The 18,372-nt window shown below is 50.6% G+C and overlaps 2 protein-coding genes across 2 annotated transcripts in view; both read right to left on the bottom strand.

The window, feature by feature from the left end:
* bcas3 (BCAS3 microtubule associated cell migration factor) overlaps window positions 1-209 on the bottom strand; it is a 235,246-nt gene extending 235,037 nt beyond the window's left edge. Inside the window, exon 1 of the mRNA XM_088616288.1 lies at window positions 189-209. Within this exon, the coding sequence (XP_088472414.1) occupies window positions 189-190 (2 nt within the window). The 5' untranslated portion in view covers window positions 191-209. The remainder of the gene's footprint in view (window positions 1-188) is intronic.
* A 179-nt stretch (window positions 210-388) lies between these two features.
* On the bottom strand, window positions 389-17,002 carry LOC148643441 (protein phosphatase 1D-like). The gene is made up of 6 exons (XM_088616297.1): window positions 16,286-17,002; window positions 11,866-12,094; window positions 11,013-11,137; window positions 8,196-8,377; window positions 7,866-8,093; window positions 389-6,192 (listed from the first exon to the last, which is right to left on the bottom strand). Exons 1-6 carry the CDS (start codon window positions 16,815-16,817, stop codon window positions 5,680-5,682), a joined length of 1,809 nt encoding a protein of 602 aa, XP_088472423.1. The 5' UTR covers window positions 16,818-17,002; the 3' UTR covers window positions 389-5,679.
* Window positions 17,003-18,372: the final 1,370 nt, after the last annotated feature.

The following is an 18,372-nucleotide window of genomic DNA, read 5'->3' as shown; positions in this document are numbered from 1 at the left end:
GCTGATCTAGTCACGGTAACCCTGGCTTTTTCAATCTTCTGCCTTAAAACATTGTGAGCAGAGCCTGCTGCGTATATACTGTACTACGTAATTGGTCAAGTTTCGCGTGTGCCACTAGGGGTCTTAGAGATTAAAATATTAGCAGCTTTTATTGCAGAGAACAGAAAAGCCAGAACACCAACACTCACATCAGGGTTACAAATCGCGGAGGTTAAAAAATAAAAACCGCATTGTTTCCTTATCTCAATCAATGTAGGAACCATCTCGTCTTTCTACGGCCCCTTACCGCCAGGCCTCATAATTACATCTCCGTCACGAGCGATCCCACAGGGGCCCCGACGTCACAAAGGGTGAAACGAGGGAGAGGTGAAACCACAAGCAGAAGCAATAAGGATTTAAAGTTTCCATGCTTTATTTATCAAAAGATGCACACATGGCAAGTTTGGTTTTCCAAAACATTGAGCCATTGAAACAAAACAAAAAGACATCTGTAAAACTCATTGGATTAGCACTTAATCCTTCAACATCTGCAGGTCTAATTTTAATTTCTAAACACCACGAGTCATCCAAGAATTATTCACCAGTCTCACATTTACCACTTCATGTGAAAAAATGAAAAAAAAAAACAGTAAAAAAATCTGAAAATGTTTCAACTGTAAAGGACTCTTAAATTACTAGAAATGCAATGTGTTGTGTACAGATTTTAAAAACCGCGTGCGGCAGTTTAATAGGAATGTGATCCCTGGCATTTTCTCAGAACTTCGTGTTCTCTTGGTGCAACATGTCCTGCACCACCGAGCCTGGAACAGCAACGCTTAACAGCTGGATCTCTTCCTGCGTGTGACAAACGCCTCCGAGGCGAGGCTAAGATTTCTCTTTCCACAAAGCTCATCACAAAATGCCCTGGAGCAGAGCCGTGTACTCCAGTCCATCAGCCCATGTCTGTTCTGTGCTACACTCCAGCCTTGAGATCAACCGTACTTCTATAAGGAAAGGTTCCAGAGTCTTTGTCCCCCAAAGCCCGACTCTGGAAATGGGAGTGCTGATGGCCAAGGGGCTCACCCAGAACACACTACACCATCTCATCGTCTTGTACAGCTCTGTCCACACAGCACAGATCAGTGCAATTAACAGACTGGGGTGATGAATGAAGTAACACCATCTGTAAGGAAGAACAGTGGTTGTACTAAATTAAATCAATGGTCTAGACTCCACCTCAGTTATTAAAATAGTCAAGTTCGCAGGTGATAAAATAGGATGAGAAAACACTGTCGAGGCTGCAAAGGAAATTCGTGACTGGGTAAATACCTGGCAGATTACACTTAATTTAATTACATTTAATGTAGACAGGTGTAGAATGTGATAGGTTGGCATCAAAAAATAAAAGTATAAGATGGGAAAAACTGAGCTTGAAGAAACTACCTATAAAAAGACTTCAGTGTTTATGTGAACATTTGTATCTTTTAGGCAGTGTGCCTTGGGGAAGTAATAAAATGCAAACGATATAAGATATATAGTCAAAAACACAAAATTTAGTTTAAGGGATGTTATATTAAAATTGTACAATGCACTATTAAGACCATATTTAGAATAATGTGTTATGTTTTGGTCACCATAATACAAAACAGGTTTTGCTGCTCTGGAATCAGACCAGAGAGGAAGAATCAGATATAGACCAAGGATCAAAGGAATGTTCAACTTCGACCAGCTACAGAAAAATCTTATTTAGCAGCAAACAGAAGACTAAGGGACACAATACATGTATTCAAAATTCTCAAAGGCATCGACCAAATTAATTCATTGTATTTCTTCAGAATTAAAGATGAAGCACAAATCGGAGGGCACAAACTACATTGAAGTGCATTTCAAACAAAAGGTACAAGGAGCTTCATAACACAAAGAGTTGTGGGAGTCTGGAACAAGCTATGCTGTTGAAATCTAAACCTATCCTATCTTTCAAAAAACAATAGGATCAAAACAACTCGCTATAAAAAAAACTAAACAACCTAGACGGTACGATTGCACTCCTCTTGTTTGCAGACTCCCTTATAAATGCTCTATGTGGGTTAAATTACGAAAAGAAACCATAGCTTATCTGTTGGGGAGATAATATTTTGCACCCATTTCGGTCTCCCGAACTCTAATCCCAGCAATCCGTGTTGTGAATGGAAGCAGGAAACAGCTTCACTCTTTCGTTCCTGTTTTGTGGTGGAGGAACAGACCTTTGTCTTTGACCTTTGAGCAGAAAGCCGTTCATTCCTGGACGTCAGGATCACGGAGTGCCGGGATCTAGGCAGCATGTCTTAGGGAGGCGGGTGAAAGGGAACAGCAGCACTCAGAGAAAACACACACTGGCACAGGGAACACGCAAGTTCTCCACAGAGGATCCCCCAAGCCAAAATCTGACCAGGGACCAAATACCAATGAGGCAACAGCGCAAACCACCACACTAGCACCTCCCCTTACGAAAGGGGCCCAGAATCAAGGCAAAGTCAACAAACATCTGGCAACAAATGGTACTTTTCCCCAAACACTCCTATCCAACAAGATGGAAGGGTTGTTTTTAATTTTTATCACAGAAAAGGATTTCAATGGCCAAGTAACTTTGCCCCCAAAAATTAATCGATACCTGCTATCAGAAATAATGAAATTCCACAGAATTAACAGCTACTTCAAAAGATTTTTCTTGTAGGCGTTATCAGGAGACAAGTCAATTCTACCCTTTTTTGTACCCATACTAGTCTCCGGGAGCTGACAACTCCTCAAACTTCAGATAACGTTCCTTGTTTTGTAAGCAACAATCAGTCTCACAAGTATCCACCAACAAACAAGATACTCAACAGAAATCCACACTTATTGATTAACCCAAATGTTAAAAACCACCAACCAATTAGCCTTCTAATCTCAGCAAAGCTTAATTATATCATTTTAAAAATCCATGAAGAATCATTCATTGTCAACCACAGCAGCTACTCAGTTTAAAAAGTTTACTGGGCTAGAGCAAGTGAAAAACAGACAATTAGAGTGTCCAGCGTCTCACTGCGTCACAGACTGACCTACAGCCTTTCACTGCACCTCCCACAGCCCAGCCACCGGACCGGAGAAGAAGCACAGATCCACTTTTCCACACCATCATTTTGGAAAACGAAAGACTAAATTTACTCTAGTACCAGTTTAAAAAATGGATTAGCCTCTTTTAGAAGCCCCGATATTTAGAATTTTCATTTCCTACACAAAATAGGAAATTTACTTTTTCCACATGATCACTCAGAAAATAATCATTATTTTTTCTCTTTGGCCTGAAGAGTCTGAAATATGAATTTGCACCTGGCGACAGGCTGGAACAGGGTGAAACCGAGATGCCTCCATTCTAGAGTAAGATATGACCTCATAGATAGAACCAGAACTGTTACAGATATATTTAAAGTCTATTTGCAAATGTACATCCATATACAAGAGTTCATCACATTTGCCAGAAAAAAAATCTTTACAAGGCATTTTTCAAATAAAAATAACAGCACCATCTTTAAATCATAATGTTCATATGTTCAAAGTTGTCAGTTTTATTCAACCCAGAAGACATTTGTATTTATAATAATACCGTTAAAATTGATGGGTGCAAAACCTTCAATACTCAATAGCTGTAGGGACTGCATCATATAAAAATAGATTTATAATCTTATTGAATCAATTGAATAGATTCTTTTCTACATTAGGACTGAAACCAGAAAATAAAAAAAGCAAGACAAAGCAGGAATACTTGTTTCAGAATTTCATTTTAAACAAACATCGGTTGCACTGGACTGAACACACATCTGTTTCCTGGGTAATCAGCCAGGGGAGAACTATCAGAATTGGAGAAGAAGTCATCTGTCAAAGTGGTAGCTACAACTATAAATAGAAAGTTTGGATTCACTGCTTTTTGTTTCTACCAAGTGCCCTTTGCTCAATTGGAGTAGACAGAGATCACACACAGAAAGACCCGAGGAAGGCTGCTTGTTAAAACCCCACGAAGCCATGTCCTGTCTCGTGGCAGGAAATGACAAAGTGATCTGGTGCGAGGGGGGTGGGGCTATGGAGAGCCATGCAAGGCCCAGCACAGCTGTGCAACAGCTGCAGACACAATGAAGGAGCAGAAGCACCTTCTGCACAACTGGGGCGGGAGTCCAGCCTCCCCCAGACAACTCTACCCCACCCCAGCTGGAGCTGCGCTAAACGACGGTAAGTGGATTCAAGGAGGCTTAACCCTACACACAAGGTTATTTGTGCAATCCTAAAACAAAGACTATATTTTCCATCTTGAATGCTTTACCCAGGAGCACATATTCTAAAAAGCTGGTCCCCTCTGCAGTGCAGAGACAATAGGACTCATTCTCATCTCAGTGCGTTAGTAACTGAATCGTTTTATTTAATCAGCTGGCAGAATTCCCAGGTCCCCCGAGTGACATGGACCTTTGAAATTCAAAGTCCCACGATTTTGTTTTTTTTAAATCCAGTTCACTGTTCTAATCAACAGTCGAAATGAAATATCTTTTCAGCACTCTACCCTCAATAAAGGTCAGCAGTGCGCAGAAAACCCAACTGTTGCTATTGGCACAGGCACGTGTTTTACCGAAGACATGGGAGATGAGTCTGCGCAGTCTGTGCAGGGGGACATGCCAGTATTCACACAGTGAACAGCCTCCCAGGAAACAGAGTACTCGAGCTCCCAGCAGGCCTCTGCAGCCCCCCAGGAAAGTAACCTTGAAAAAGCAGCTTGAGTGGAGAACAGGAGTTCCACTACAGGTTATTTTCAACTGCACAAAACAGCGTTCTCGGAGACGCCTGGGAGGTCAGAGTACGCTGTACCTGCACACACGACACAGGGGTGAAAGTTCACTCTTAAGAACATAAGCTTCATCAATAATCACAACACATTTCATCACACCTTATGTAACTCCCCACTGGAAAATATAGCAGCACCATTGGTTTTAGGGTGAATCTTGATCTCACCCTGTGACGAAACAAAAAGAACATCATAGAATATATAAATATACACATTTTAAAACCAGGATGCATAAATTATCCACAACTGGGACACCATAGTGAATCAAGTGAAAACAAAGTTAACGATCACCTATTAAAATATTCACAAAAGAACAAAAAGTTAGAATGGTGTATCCTTCTGCGTTTTAAAATATTAAAATAGAAGACTGTATAAAAATATATATATACGGCTCCACTCAGTGCAGTAATCAAGCGAGCCCTATTTTATAAAGGCGGTTTTTCCTTGCGCATTATTTACAAGCAGATGAATCGATACATTGTCGCTTGCTTGTCGACTTTTTAAGGAACAGAGGTAAAACTCAAAAGGATACACCGCACGACAACCTTCTTGTAAGGAACACAAAGACAGACGTGAGCAGTTGAATATTTACCGTGATCTCAGATGTGAAAGATATTGGATCTCTCACCCCTTCCCCTGCACACATATGTATAACACCTCCTACAGGAAGCTGCATTTTAAATTTACAAAATCTTACACCGTAACAAAGGACGCGAGAACGGCTCCAAAACCCGCCTGCGTTTCCTGTCCACCCTGAGCGATGTCCGGCGGTGGCGCCTGCAGGGCAGAGTCGGGCAGGGCGGCGCGTCCCGTCTCCCCGAGAGTCTTGGCTGCCCCCTGGTGGCCGACGCTGCTCAGCACACGCACACGGCGGCCTTGCGGTGCTGCTGCAGGAGCGTGGGCACGCGCTGCGCCTGTTTCTGGCCCCGCAGGCTGCGGCGCATGGCCAGCCTCTCCGTGCTCCGGCGCTTGGCCGCACTCGGCGACGGCGGGCTGTGGGTGGGGCGGGGCAGGCTGCGCCGCAGCTTCTTGCTGGCGGGGCCCGAGCCAGGGTCCTCGGGGGTCCGCTTGCAGCCAGGCGGTGGCGGCGGCGCCGGCGCCACGGGGGCCGGGCCGAGGTGGCCCTCGTCGGGCCTCGCGCTCAGGGCGCGGTCCAGGACCCGCGGGAGGTGGGGGGACGGCGGGGGCAGCCCACTGCTCCGGGACGCGGCCTCCGAGGAGACGGCCGCGGCGGCTTCGGACAGGCGGACGGACAGCGACTCGGACAGCGCGGCCAGCGTCATGGGGGCGAAGCCGTTCATCCTCTCCAGCGGGGGGAGCCGCTCGCAGTGGGGCGAGGGGGCCAGGGGCACCTCGGCGTCGGCGGTCTGGACAGAAAGGCAGAAACCGACATCAGGCCCAGTCCCGCACGTCCGCTACATGCCCTCCGGACCACCGCTCAGCCGAGAAGGAACTAAGCACTTCCTCAGGGCCAGACCTGAGACACGACAGGGCTCATCGGAAACCCTCTGTTCCTTCACTCCGCGCTTCAGCTACCAAACAGTTACTTACAAGGACAGCAGGGGTTTCTGTAGTTAAAGCTAAGGTTTAAGGTTGGGAAAAACTCAAGTTGCTGTAGGAAGAGGTGTTAATGGGCCAGTAGGCGGCGCTCACCCTAAGGTGTGACGGGGACACTATACTGTAACAAGGCGCTATCCTTTGGATGAGACGTAAAACACCCAGAGCCTCTCAAAAAGACTAAGGGTGTTACCCTGGCATCCGGGCCAAACTCCCCCCTGGACTTTACCAGTCATGGCCTCCTAATAATCCCGATCTGGTTTCATCACTCTGCTCTGCTCCCCACCGAGAGCTGGTGTATGTTGAGAGTACTGGCGCACTATGGCTGCCGTCGCATCATCCAGTCTGGCAGGCCACCATCCATCACTGCTTAATGCCCTGCTGAAAACCAGCAGCTCCCCTGCTCTCCAGGTCCAAGACTCTCCAGTCGCACAGCGCCAGTGCCGGCTCAGAAAGGTAAAGGCATGAAGTCCGTGCGAGCTCTTGTTGTCAGCGGGCTACCCAGCGATATCACTAGCTTCCCCCTCACACTTCTGTGAGGTTTTGAAGCTCCTCGACACAGGGCACCGAGAGACCGAGCACCAGCGACGCAGCGCGGGCTGAAGAGGTGGGGCAGACGGAGGTCCCAGCCGAGCCACAGAGCCTCGCCGTCTCTGCGCTTCAAGTGGTCCTCGTCCTAATCTTTGTTTTTCCATTTTACTTTATCTGAACTGCTGCCATTCAAAGGGGAAGGAGATGGTGGTGGTGAATGTGTATACGTGTGTATGTGTGTGTGTGGGGGGGGATGGTGTCCATTAGGGCAGATCAAAGCTGAAATCACTGATCCACTTCACAGAAAATGGGCTGATTAAAACAAACACGTCCGCCCACTCTCCCTCTCATCTCCCCCAAAACCACCAGATAATAGGTGCCCCTTAAAAAGCCCCGCAGGGATGCAGGAGACGAGCTGAACAGCTCCCTTCGCGAGCCCTCCTCTCCCCACAACGGCACGCATCACTCTTTTAAATGTCGAGATAAAGAGCCCTCCATCATTTCTTTTTGTGGCGGAAAAAAACAAAACAACAATGATCGGCATAAGTGCACTGGTGCACATCCGCTCGTTTCATCGTGCGGGTGTACCGCCTGAGCACAAACAACGCCGACAAAAAAAAAAAAGGAATTCCACGCGGCGCGTTATAGGAAACAGATGGCTGAGAGCGGGAGAGAGGTCGACGACAAAATCGGCTGCAATTCAAAAGCAACCTCCCTTGCATCGCATGTGAGCTCGCTCCATCAAGTCTGGCCCGCTGGCTTAAAAGTGGGCCGTCACCTTGACAGACTGGGATGGCTGCTAATAATCAAGCCCTATTCCCAGCTAAGCCTATGCAAAGAACAGCATGAGCGCCTGTCCTCCATTATTTGACCTTTGGGGCCTCAGTAAAGAAGAAGTCAAGACGGAGAAGGGCGAGAGAGAGGGGGGGCAGGACACGCCCGGCGCACTGACCTGGAAGATGATGGGCGTGCTGGCTCGGGAGCCCAGCCCCGTGGCGCGCTGGGGGCCCTCCGCCAGGTTGACCAGCAGCTCGTCGCGGCCCAGCGGCAGGTGCGAGCGGCCGGGAGGCTGCAGGGAGATGACGATGGCGCTGGTGTTGTCGGCGCGGAGCATGCGCTGCCTCCACCGCAGCAGGGCGTGGCTCACCAGCTGCTGGGCGTTGGTCACCCCGCACTGCACCTGGAGGAGGAGGAGGAGGGAGAGGAGCTCCGAGTTAGATCCCCGCGCAGGACGTTACCGCTATGGGAGTGGTTAAAGCCGCGGGACGGTCGCGGAGCCCACCATGGCCTCCTCGTTGTCCTGGCATATGGAGACCGCATCCTGCGGGGGCACCATGTTCCACAGCCCGTCGCTGCCCAGGATGATGTAGCGGTGCTGCCGCGGATCCAAGGTCAGCACGCTGGTGTCCGGCTCCGGCGACACGACGAACTCCCCGCTGTAGAAGTCGTAGCTCCACAGGTCACCTGCAGGCAGAGCGACGGAGGAGCGTGAGCCGGCCCGCCGCCCCCCCGCCCAGGGAAGTGGCGCCCGCCAGCGGGGCTGGGACTCGGAGCGCCTCCTCCTCCGCTCCCCGGAGCGGGCAGCGGACCACTGGCCCGCAGGCCGTGTCCACAACCCCGCAGAGGTGACCCGTCGGCAACGCCCAGCGGCGGAGCCGTTCTGAGGAGTTAGGGAGCAAGCGACAGGAAAACCGGAATGGCTTCACCTGGAAAAGCTGCCCCTTGCCGAATTTCGCTCATTGTTCTGGCTTGTTTCGAACGCCAGGAGCCAACGCGGAGACGATGCGGCGTAGCTCAGCGAAACGGAGCAGGGCCGGGTTCTGCAGCGTTTAAAGACAGCCGAGATGGGGCCCTGCAGGGGATATCTGCCAAACCTGTCACACTAACCCCAGCCTCTCTCCTCCGAAGACCTGCTGCACGCGATCAGTTTCACACTCGGGAGAAAGAAGTTTAGGTCGTCGATATTTAAAATGTATTTAGGGTCATATCATGACTAGCACAGCTCTGACATCCTAATTTAACAATGCAGATGTGACCAAAAGACGCCTCCTCTTATTTGCTTTCTGAGTTCTTGCATTTCTAGGCGGTGTTCAACTCTTGCTCCTGTTGCCATGCTGTTCCCCGGAGCTGCAGGATACGATCAGGGGCCCAGCGCTCGGACACCTCCCCAGCGCGGAGAGGCACACTCGGGCTCCGCCGCCACTCTGCACGAGGCAGCAGCTCAGCCCCCACGCAGCGTGGGCAAGGGCTAGCCATCTCAGACTTTTGACAGCTCAGGTGCCTGTGGGCTTGCAGGTAAGAGGAATATTAAAACTCAAGTGCTTTTAAAAGATGCCATGCTGAAAATTGCAATTTGGAGCCGTGACAAGGAGTAATTAAGGAGGCACTTAACAGGAGGAAAACATTTTGTTCTGGAAGCTGTCCTCCACTGCAGACCAGACTGTGCCGCACCCCAACTGCCTGCTGCTCTTTACTATTCCTCCAGTCAGAATCTGTCCTTGTGGGAAATAAAAGTTACCCCAGTTAAACCAGATGTCCCCTGTTCTGTTAATCAAAAACCCTCTAACACCATCTTGCCATACCGTCTTTCTCCACTAGGTGGAACCAAAGTGGAGAAATAAAGTGAGGAAAAATGACCTCACAGTGACACTGTTTCCACAGATCTACGAATGTGTACAATTAAAAACAGGCAGACCCCCCCCCAACAGCTTTAATTCTGTATTGACCTACATCTTCCACAATGAGCTAAACAACATTCCTAAACGCTGCTGCCTGCTTTAACTGCAAGAATAAACCTCCTGAGGCTCGTCTTCTCAGGATTAATGCTATAAAACTATCAAGTGGTCTGCACCACCGCCTGTCATTTATACTTTTTCTCTAAAAACTCCCACAAAAAAAAAAATCAATAGACATTTTGGATGTTAGAGTAAAATACATGATTTTGCCATTGGATTGTACCTTAGTTTTAATTGCAGAGTAAAGTATCAGTCAACACTGTAATAATCTGAATTGGTATCCAAGGCCAGTGCGAGAGAAGATCTTTTAAGTATCCAGACAACTGTCCTAAAACACAGCTATTACTAATCACAGGCAACTGAGCGTTTCTTTCTGTACCGTTCTGTACTATTTCATGCAGAGCCTGGCAGACGTCACTGCTGATGTGTCCCATGGTGCACTGCTCCAGAGGGCAGGTGAGAACTACATGCAGGACACTCCTCAGGTCACTCCAGCAGCAGCTTCCCAGTGCAGCTTTTCCATCGTTTCCTACTTTTTGTCCCAGCTGAGGCCTTGTTCTTTTAACTGAACCCCTCATTAAAGCAATAACTGACACAAGGGACTTTTTCGTAGCGTTGCATTCCACAGACGACATAACGTCAGCGTCCGACCGAGAGCACCGCGCGACCCTGGCGAGCGCGAGACCCCAGTGTTGGCGCTGCCTCGGGCTCCGTCACTGCGAAGGCGGACGAGGAAGCATGGTCCCTCGGGAGAAGCCCATACCCCCGGCCGTCTTCGAGAACCAGCCGGATCAGATCCTTTCACCGGCTCCCGGAGGAAGAATAACGAGCTGGACGGCCCGCATGGCCTTCGTGTGCGGAACAGCCGAAACGTTCGCAGCGCGAGACGGGCCTGCCCAGCACGGCACGTACAGGGACCATGTGCTAGGGTAAAAAGCGTGCCTCCGATGCCTTCGGACACACATGGACGAGAATACTGTGACAAGCTAGGAATACAATGTCAGGAGTAATTCTTTACTAGTATGTCTCGACTTCTCTGGATACTTAACAGCCTTGATTCATTGCTGGTGGCATGAGAATCTCCCCAGCTGCACTGCCTGGCCATGTGTTAGTGAGATCAAATTTCCTCCCTGGCCTTTACCAGTCATGGGTTCCTAATGATCCCCAGCTCTGAACTGGCTTCATCACTCTGTTCTCCTCCCCACTGAGAGCTGGTGTGTGGGGAGAGTACTGGTGCATCATCCAGGTGGGGCTGCACACTGGTGGTGGTGGAGGGGATCCCCGTTACCTGGAAAGTGCTTTGAGTGGAGTGTGCAGAAAAGAGCTATATAAGTATAAGGACACAGACGCACAGCGAGTCCTACCTAGAGCCCGCGCTACAGCGAGGAAAGGGATCTGATCGATGACCGTGCTCCTCCTCACGGGACCGTTGTGGGTCAGCCGGGGCCTCTTCCACACCACCCGATTCACCCCCGACTTCTTGATCACGCTGAAAAACAACCCCCAGGGCAGTGAGGGGCAGCGCTCTGGAACCCCCCGACTCCAGCCCCACACACTCCATGCTCGGGAAACATCAGGCCACAGAGCTATCTGCCCCAGACCACTGGCTTCAAACCCTGGTCCTAGAGGGTCCTAGAGGGCCAAACCAGCAGGTCTCATAAGTAAGCTAGAAATCTGTGACTTGTGAAGACTTGGAATATGTATATATGCCAGTTTCCAAACTGATCAAAGGTTAACTGTTTTAATAGTTCAGGATTGAGCAACAAGCAACTCCTTGCGAGTTAGGAGCTTGAGTATTCTGCATCGCGTGCGACCTCTGCACTACTTACTAAAACAAATCACACGCTTCTATTACAAACCAAAACAAAACTGTTCCAGGCGTTTCCAGAAATCGATGAGTTACAGGTGACCCACAGAAACGTGCTGGACTGGAGTCTCTGGGGCCAGGTGGTGTGGAATGGAGTTTGGCTCAGGTGTGCATCTCTGTTGGAGGCACCTGGCTCAGCGGTTCCCAGCCTCAGAGCAAAGCTCAGACAGGGGGCGCTGCAGGAGACTCAGCCCTGCAGGTGAGAACTACATGCAGGAAGACCCTCTCTGGCTGAAAGCATCAGCAGTGGCCTTCCGTTTCCATTTCAGTGCAAGGAAGCCCTTCACAGTGCGAGTCCTCACGACTCCCGTGTCTCCTGCCTTTGGTTCTCACGTGCACCCAGCCCCTACCTGCCCCCCAGGCCCTCGATGCGCTCCCTCTCCCGGGGCAGCTCGGGCTTGTGGTCCTGCGTGACCTCCAGGGCGCGCACGAACTGGTCGGAGGGGTGGTCCTGCAGCCCCACCACCACCCCGGAGTCGCCCACGTGCGCCACGAACATCTTGTCCCCCCGGATCACCACCACGCTCGCCGTGGTGCCCGAGGTGCTGGGCAGCCCGGTCAGCGTCTTCGGCCACTCCGCTGGAGAAGAGAAGGGAGGGTTAGAGCCGGGAGGGAAACCCCTCAAGCAGCAGCTCCGCTTCCATTAAATACAACAGGCTAAAGCTCCAGAGGCCACAACCTTTGGAGGGAAGCAGACTGATTATTCAAACAATTCATGCAACCACTGGTTTAATTTGTTAGGTTGTTTGTGGTCTTTTTCCCTCCAACGATAAAAGTAACCCAAAGGAGCAGCATGTTGGTTCCCAGCAGGATTTCAATATCTTCAGTGGCACAGATATCCACCTGCCTGCCGGAGGTTGTTTGATCCGATCTGGAGTTGCACCACAACCTCCCAGTGGAATACAAACAACAAGAGCTGCTCGCTGGCGCTCGCCCGGGATTCCCTGCATCTCTCTACTAGAGGGGCAGCCCCCAACAGCTGGAGAGTACAGAGCAAAACGTGCCGACCTGCGTGCAGTTTCATCTGACCACTGCTGCGGCTGCACCTTTGCAGACTGACAAGTCACTAGCAAGACCCTCAACTGGAACTGCAACTGAACATGAAGCAGCAGGGCAAGAAGCACAGCACGGGGATCAGAGACCTGGGTCGAACTGGGCGCCAAAATGACAGTTTCACAAGAACGAGCCGCACCAGAAAAATCGGAGACGAAGGAAAAGTCTTTATATAGCTTGCCAGCATCTACTGTGTATCACCCCCCCAGTCAGCAGGTGTGAGCCTGCCCAGTACCAGGATGGGAGACCTAAGGCTGCTGCTGGAAGTGGTGTTAGTGGGGCCAGCAGGGGGCGCTCACCCTGCGGCCTGTGTGGGTCCTAATGCCCCAGTATAGCGACGGGGACACTATACTGTAAAAAGGCATCGTCCTCCCGATGGGACGTGAAAAAAACGAGGTCCCGATTCTCTGTGGCCATTAAAAATCCCAGGGTGTTTCTCAAGAAGAGTAGGGGTGTAACCCCAGCATCCTGGCCAAATTTCTCCCTGGCCTTTACCAATCATGGTTTCCTAATAATCCCCATCTCTGAACTGGCTTCATCACTCTGCTCTCCTCCCCACTGAGAGCTGGTGTGTGGGGAGCTGACTGGCACTCCAAGGTGGCGCAGGGGATCCCCATTACCTGTAAAGCGCTTTGAGTGGAGTGTCCAGAAAAGCACCACATAAGTGTGAGGAATTGCTTATCCCAAGCGGACTCGTGTGAACTCCACACCCAACGGATGTGCTCCAACAGACATTACAGCAGACCCAGCTCTGGTTGAAATATTAGAAGACTCATGTGACTAAGCCTGGGGTTGTTACTAAGAGGGATTTGTTGGAAAGGAGTCCTTGAAGCAGCGTGGTTAACAGCGTCCGCGCTAGAACGAAATTCAAGAGGCGGAACAACCTGTCTAACCTCACTCACGTACTTCAGGTCCTGAGGCTACGGGCACGAGATCGTCAGAGCTGGAGATAAAGGGGAGACAAGTCCCAGTGCTTCTGCTGCCTCTCGTTTAATTAAACCCAGAGCGTGACGAAGTAACTATCCCTCCTGCTGCTCTCCTCACTGAAAGTTTCCCCGTCTGAAGCTCCTCTACAGCAAATGGGAGGACAAACTAGCAGCAGGCACTGGCGACAGGTCTCTCCTCCACCACACCAGAAGTCACACACGCGGGGGAAACCCTTCCACCTTTATTTCACGCCTGCTGCTGCGCCCCAGGGTGGGAGATCGGCCCTTCACCAGGGCAGAACAAAGGCACTCAATCCCACAATCCCCCGCGCCAAGCGCAGGGCCGGGAAGGACGCAGCGGAATTCCCACACCCCGGAATCCGCCTCCCTGGCGCGGCTCCGCGGAGAGCGGATGACGCCGACCCTCTCCCCGACACCCCGGGACGTAACTAGGGGGTCGGCGAGGCGGACACGCACCCGGAGCGGTTGTTTATAACACATCAGGGGTGCCCATCATGGGTCCCCCCGAGAACTACAATACAGGAAGTCGGAAAGTCCGGAAAGTCACCCTCAACTTGGAGGGAATTATAAACAATTTTGTTTTGACATAAGCAATTTGTGCAGTTGGGGAGTTTAAAAGTGATCCGCAGTGAAAATGCTGATGCTCCCCCCACAGCTCTCATGAGCCACAGCTGGACCTTTCCCATCTACCTGAAGGGACCTGATGATTTAAGGCCACATTGAAACAGCAAAGGCTGTGGCTTTCCTATACCAGCGACAGCCACCTCCCACCTACAGAACAAAACAGCGAGTCGCACTCAATAAAATAACACCCGAACGCCATCGAGGGTGGGCATTCTCAAAAAGACAGACTTGCCCAGAGGAAACCTTGTAACAGGCGTGTCGAAATCGACCCCTCCAAGAGCCGCAGCCGCTGTCGCAACGCTGTTCGGAATGAGGAAGACTCTTCTGCTGACAAACAGGATTGACAGAGCTCAGACAAGCCTGGACATGAAGCGAGAGAGAGAGAGACAGCTCTCTCCCTCTGCTGCGGGAGCGCAGCCCTGTTCACACACCAGCCCGAGGTCTGGAAGAGGCCCACCCCCCCGTCTCGCCATGCAAGACAACCCAGGTGTACACATTCCCCCAGCGCTAGCCGACTGGTGGGCCCACGCAGGTAGAAGGGGCTGTAGTGTGGTTCCACCACAAGCCTGAGATCATGCTCTCAACTGATACATTCAGAACAGATCAAGAACTGAGTTGCATTAATCACGGCTGTCATTTCAATATGCCGCAATGTTTGCCAGGACAAGCAGATTGAAGGTGGGATAATAACCCCCAAAAAGGCACCTTATTTTCCAGAATTCAGAAGGCCGCCAGCAGGGACATTAAGGGAGTCTTTTCACTTAGCTGCAACACTTCATCAGCCCTATTGGCAAATTATAACCATCGTTAGTTACTATGAAGCAAACCCAGAGTTCACCTTTTATTCGTTTGAATACCTGGGGTAGAGAATCGTAGTTTATCTAACATGGCACACATAGCATCGGGGCTACTACAAGTTCTAGGAATGTTTACACTTGACAAAATATCAGCTTTTCCACTGTTAATTTGGAAGATTTCTCCTCTTTCCAGATTTTGATTCGCCGTTTTAGTCCACTGTCTTGAGTTCTGCTTTGTGAATTTCTACCGTCTCTCTCCGAGCCTGATTTTTAAATTCCCTCCCGAGTGCACCCGCGCCCCGCGCTGGGTAACCACGAGCGGTTTAGACCCGTGTGACGTCACTTTCTAGAATGTGCGGCGCGGAGTCAGGCGGGGTCGGGACCTGTGGCTACCGCCCCCTGCGCAGCTGATTGGACCGGCGGCCCGTCCTCAAACTGCCGAAGCCGCGCCCATTGGACCCAAGGCTCGTCAATCAATTTGAAACCGACAGGAAGAGAGATTTGCCGGGTTTTGAGATGTATTTGCTGACGGCAAGGCTCGAATTTATTCTTTTACGTCTTAGCGTCTTTCTGAAATAACCAAGTGCAGAAAGGGCAACCGTGTAAATAAAAAATGCAGCTACCTCTGATAGTTGTGTATGAGGCTGCATTCATTAATTACACGGGGATTAGACCACGAGAAAGCAAATACCGTTGCTATGTTCCTATTGTATATATATATGGTTTAGAGACAAAATTCAGACCACAAGTAAACAGAATATCAACAGTGCATGCAAAATGCGCGAGGGATGTTCTTCCTCGACCCGAGCACTTTTCACTTTGCTCACGCAGCCCCGCGCCGTCGTTACTGAACGTGTCCACAACCCGCATGGACATTTCTCCCACAGCAAACAGCCCTGCGCCGGGCGAGGCGGGGCTGGGGGTCGGAGAGGGCGACCACCGGGAGAGCTGCCCGCCACCGGAGTGCCCGTTTGGCGCCCAAGTTTAAAAACTCCCTTGCTAGGCTGATCAACGACCACACATGGGACCAGCGCCAAGAGACGGAATTATGCTTGACAGGGGAGCGACCCGAATCGCGTCCATCCCACCTGAAAAACCGCTGTTACCGGCGCTTTTGGGGCCGTTTCCTTGTACAAGCGACATTCCTGGCTGACAGACCTCAGACATCAAAAACACACCTAGCTGCAGACCTATACCTTACTAGTACGACAACTACAATCCTTCTTCCACAGGCCTTGGGAACGCGTGCCCCTAAGGTCTCCGAAATCAGCGTTAAGAGTAGAAAATATCCCTCGAATCCGCTGGAGACGGCGGAGAGCAGCTCTGGAGAGGAGGGGGGGGATACTCACGGAGCCGCTTCCACATGGCGTGATGGCAGGCAATGAAGCCCTTGCGGATGGCAGCGCACACTTCCTCGTCGTCCGTCGACCAGAAGCCTCGCTGCTTCTTTATAAAATCCCACAGGTGACTCCGGGCGAACTCGGCCGCCTCCCGGCCGCCGTGCCCGTCAAAGACGGCGAAGAACGCCACCGACCTCCGGGGGCGACACTCGGCGAGGCAGGCGCCGCGCTCCTGCCCCGGGGACGATGCCGCCGCCGCCGCCACCGCGAAACTTTCCCGTCTCTCGGCTGAAAGGTGTCGCGTCCACGTCACTCCGGGGCCGGTGCAGCCGCTGCTGCTCCGCGGCCCCGGCTGTGCCCCGTCCCCGGCGCTGTGCTCGCCAGGCTCGGCGCTGCCCTCTTTCCTCTCCGCCGGCGCGACCGAGTCCAGCTCGTCCTCCCCCAGCTCGGGCTCCACCACCACATCGGTTACATCCTCCATGTATTTCCTGCCGCCCTGGTCGGAGAAGACGCTCACTCGCAACGAGAACAGCTTTTCCATGGCGATAGCCTTTCCCTTCCGTCCGCTCGGGTCGATCTGTCGTCGCTCAGACCGCGTACGCCGTGAATTTTCGCCAAGTTTTCGACACCTCGACAGCCAGCTTCCCCGTACTTGCTCTATTGTTTATTTTCGACGCTTTGTAGGCATGCTCAGGAACGCAGTGACGTCAGAGCCCGGGCACAGGCCGGGGGAGCGCCATCTATCGGTCAAGGCCTGAAACAACACCAAGTAGGGGGGTGGTAACGTTTTGAGCATGAAACATGTTCCTTATGTATATATAGATGGTTCTTATGTGTATGTCCTTGTTTTTTGTATTTTCCCTTATTTGTATATAAAAATTAAAAAACACTTCACCCCCCCCCCACACATATATAAATCGTTCTAGGGTTTCTTTTTTAACTTGTCAGCCTTGTAGATCAAATCAACTTTAAGGACGGATGATTGCGGGGAAAGATCCTTGATGATTAATAATAATAATCAATAATTGTTTACACTTATATAGCGCTTTTCTGGTGGCTTTACAGGTAATGGGGATCCCCTCCACCACCACCAGTGTGCAGCCCCACCTGGATGATGTGACGGCAGCCATAGTGCACCAGTACTCTCCCCCCACACACCAGCTCTCAGTGGGGAGGAGAGCAGAGTGATGAAGCCAGTTCAGAGATGGGGATTATTAGGAGGCCATGATTGGTAAAGGCCAGGGGGATGTTTGGCCAGGACGCTGGGGTTACACCCCTACAATTTTTAATGACCACAGAGAGTCAGGACCTCGGTTATACATCTCATCCAAAAGACAGCACCTTTTTACAGTATAGTTTCCTGTCACTATACCAGGGCATTAGGACTCACACAGACCACAGGGTGAGCCCCCCCTGCTGGCCCCACTAACACCTCTTCCAGCAGCAACCTTAGTTTTTCTCAGGAGGTCTCCCACCCAGGTACTGACCAGGCTCACACCTGCTGAGCTTCAGGGGGCAGCCAGCTGGGAGTTGCAGAGTGATATGGCTGCTGGCTATTAGTGAGTGCAAAATTTTAAAAAGAAAAATAGGGGTAACTCAATTAGGAAAAAAGGTGGGTTAATATAACATGTATCTGTAGATTTAAGATGGAAGGGAACTTCGGGGACTTGAGTGCACTCAAACCCCATGTCACACATGTTTTCGTTATGTCTCTTGTGTTAGCCTTGAGAAGGTTCATGTTAAGGAAGTGTGGTCTACAGAACAAGGGAACGTGGAACAGACAAGGTTTCAACAGTACTCCAGACAATTATTAATTAGAATATTTATTTGGCTGACTACTTTATCCCAGGCGACTTTATAAAGGCACAATCAGAAACCTACAATGCCCTGTAATTACAATCATACTAGGTATATAGTTTATTATTTAGAACTTGAGATTTTCTCGGCACCAGCATAGGGGAGTGTTTTTACAAAATAAGCGATTAGGGTGCGATTGGACTTTGTTCGGCCTGTTCATGTTGTGCTGCATTTAACACGTAAATAAATAAGTCTCAATGTGTCTCCGTGAACAAAAACTGTCGGGTGGAGACTTGAAT

The sequence above is a fragment of the Lepisosteus platostomus genome, chromosome 22, assembly GCF_059453375.1.
Source record: "Lepisosteus platostomus isolate fLepPlt1 chromosome 22, fLepPlt1.hap1, whole genome shotgun sequence".
Taxonomy (NCBI): Eukaryota; Metazoa; Chordata; class Actinopteri; order Semionotiformes; family Lepisosteidae; genus Lepisosteus; species Lepisosteus platostomus.
This window is presented reverse-complemented; position numbering and strand designations above follow the sequence as displayed.